Source organism: Silene latifolia, chromosome 10 (assembly GCF_048544455.1).
Source record: "Silene latifolia isolate original U9 population chromosome 10, ASM4854445v1, whole genome shotgun sequence".
Lineage (NCBI taxonomy): Eukaryota > Viridiplantae > Streptophyta > Magnoliopsida > Caryophyllales > Caryophyllaceae > Silene > Silene latifolia.
The window spans coordinates 144,227,933-144,230,601 of NC_133535.1; the positions used below are offsets into that span (position 1 = coordinate 144,227,933).

At 40.1% G+C, this 2,669-nt stretch overlaps 1 protein-coding gene across 1 annotated transcript; it reads right to left on the reverse strand.

Moving 5' to 3' along the window:
* Positions 1-1,043: 1,043 nt before the first annotated feature.
* Positions 1,044-2,399, reverse strand: LOC141608405 (uncharacterized). Its single transcript, XM_074427761.1, has 4 exons — positions 2,379-2,399; positions 2,244-2,306; positions 1,505-2,005; positions 1,044-1,415 (listed from the first exon to the last, which is right to left on the reverse strand). Exons 1-4 carry the CDS (start codon positions 2,397-2,399, stop codon positions 1,044-1,046), a joined length of 957 nt encoding a protein of 318 aa, XP_074283862.1.
* Positions 2,400-2,669: the final 270 nt, after the last annotated feature.

Genomic DNA, 2,669 nt, shown 5'->3' on the forward strand with positions numbered 1-2,669 from the left:
GTCTTAATCATTGATCAAAATACACAAAATGTTTGCATCAGTGACAAACTAAGAGCTGCAATGTTTGACAAAATGGCTGCATCAGTTACACTGACAACAACAATGCTTATCACCTGATACATAAACTGGCATCACATTACATAACTACTGTCCTAAAGTTCAACATCAAATACATTAAACAAGGAATCATAAATGGTTGCTTGAGACTGTGTTGTTGGCTGGCTACTAGATTGAGTAACTGGCTGGTCAATCCTTCTAGGTCCTCCTGAATTGTTGGTGAAAGCATTCCCCTCCCTATCAAACAGAATTCCAAATCCTATTGGCACCCTTCCACCTCTGCCCCCTCCTCTTGAACCACCTCTGCCTCCCCTACTGATTACCCTGCCACCCCTACCAAGCCTTGAAGGTTGTGCAGTAGCTTCATTATGTACTTGCTCCCTGTTGTTGTCAAGAGTGTTGAGCTTTCTTGGTCTACCTCTACCTCTTTTAGGAGCTGGTTCAGAGATAGTGGTTGTTCCTTTATTAGGACACTTCCTCTTGTTGTGCTCCTTAGACTTGCATAAAGAACAAGTCATTTGAAGCCCATGTTTAGCTAGCTTTCCGCTTCTCTTAGGATCCTCATGTGGATCCCTTGTTTTTTTCCTAGGTCTTCTTGGACCAACCTTAATGGGTGGAGGAATTAGTGGTGCATCCACCTTAGGCCAACGCCTTTCTCTTGGGCAGGGGCCTATGGGGAAGTTGTATGCCCTTAGATAGGTGTCTTTCCTATACACCTCATGAACAAAGTCCTTTGCAACAACATGCATGTCAAAAATAGATGCTACAGCATGACTGCAAGGTACTCCAGTGACATCCCATCTTCTGTAGGTGCATGTGCTATCTGCAACATTTAGTTTCTCCCCATCAACTTGATATAGAGTTGGACTAGATGATAAAGCCCTATAGTCAGCAGCCTTGTCCTTCTCTTTCTCTAACTTTTCTTGAATGATAGGACAGATTGGACCACTTACCAGCTCCATTTCCTTCTTTTTGGTCACTAGCCTTTACATTAACATGGATCTTATATCTTCAAGCATATAGATCAGATGCTTGCTCCTTGCATTTATTATCCATGCATTGAATGTCTCTGCCATGTTGTTCACTATGACATTGTTAATTGTTCTTGTGCTTATAAATGCCCTACAAAACAAGGTAGGATTGCATCTTATAAATGCATCAGCTGCTCTAGGGTCAACCTCCTTCATTGCTGCCAATGCTTCATCAAAATCTGCCTGATTGTAGGCATGGGCACAATTCCAAAACATCATCTTCATCCCATCCCCTTTATATGATTTATGCCAGTTAGCAAAGATGTGTCTTAAACATCTTCTATGTTCAGCCCATGGGAACTCTTCAGCTACCATGCTGATGATACTCTGATATTAAATGAAGAGAAATGTTAGAGAATGTAATTAGATTAACATAAATGTCAAAGAATGCAATTAAATGGCCAGAACTTTAATACCTGATGCTCATCATAGATGAATGTCCAACCTTCACCATCCTCCTCACCCAAAGCTATCTTCAATTGTTGAAAGAACCATTTATAATTGTCATTATTTTCACCCTCAACCACAACCCATGCTAAAGGGAACATATGGTCATTTGCATCTCTACCAATTACACTAAGTAACTGACCACCCAGAAATGTCTTTAAAAAATAAGCATCAACATAAAGCAGCTTCCTGCACCCTTCCAACCAGCCTTGTTTAAGGGCATAAAAATAAATGAACAATCTAAAGAAGACAGGTTCAGGCCCCTTGACAAGAGGTTTGGCGCATAAGGTAAAAGTAATGTTAGGGTATTCTTGTTCAAGAACAGACAAGTAACTCCCAAGCTTACTGTAGTGATCATTCATAGACCCATGCAATAACTTGTGTGCATAATACTTCACCTTATATGCAAAATTTTTCTTCACTATAATTTTGTAAGCTCTCCTCACAGTCTCTATAATATCAGCAGCTGGCTAATGTGGTTTAGCTTTAAAAACATCAAGAAACTGCTTTGCTAGCTAAGTGGATTTCAGTTTCCTGTTCTTCTCCATGGTCCTTTGAAAGGTGTGATTTTGCTTGACAGTTTTAATAAAAAAACAGGCTTGGCTATTATCCCAAGTTCCATACAACCTAAATGGACATCCCTCTTTGCACTTTACTCCTAGTCTTCTACCCCTACGCTTATCACTTACTACAAATGTGCAAATCTACCTTGTGCTCTGGAATATCTAGTAACACAGTCTCTAAAAATCTCTCTTGAAGGAAATTTAATCCCTACACACCATTTTAACTTTGCAAAATCAAAATGTTCATTCAAAACAGGTACTGAAGTCTTTTTCCTCTTACCTGGTATATGATCATCTTCATCAGGTGTGTTTACCTCATCCTCAGTCCTATCATAGTCACTGTCACATCCATCAGTTGTGATGCGATCCAAGCTAGTAACTCGGAGTTGGTTGATGAGATGGTAGTGAACACTCGCGGTGATAGTTTGAACAGCTTGGTCCGTGGTTTTTAACCTATGAGCTTAAATTATCCTTCCTTTGTGAATTTGCTAAGTATGGAGCAAGGGGCTGATTGTGGCACGCATTCCAAGGAGAGGATGGTCCAAGATAACGTTTTTATTCTATATCTCAG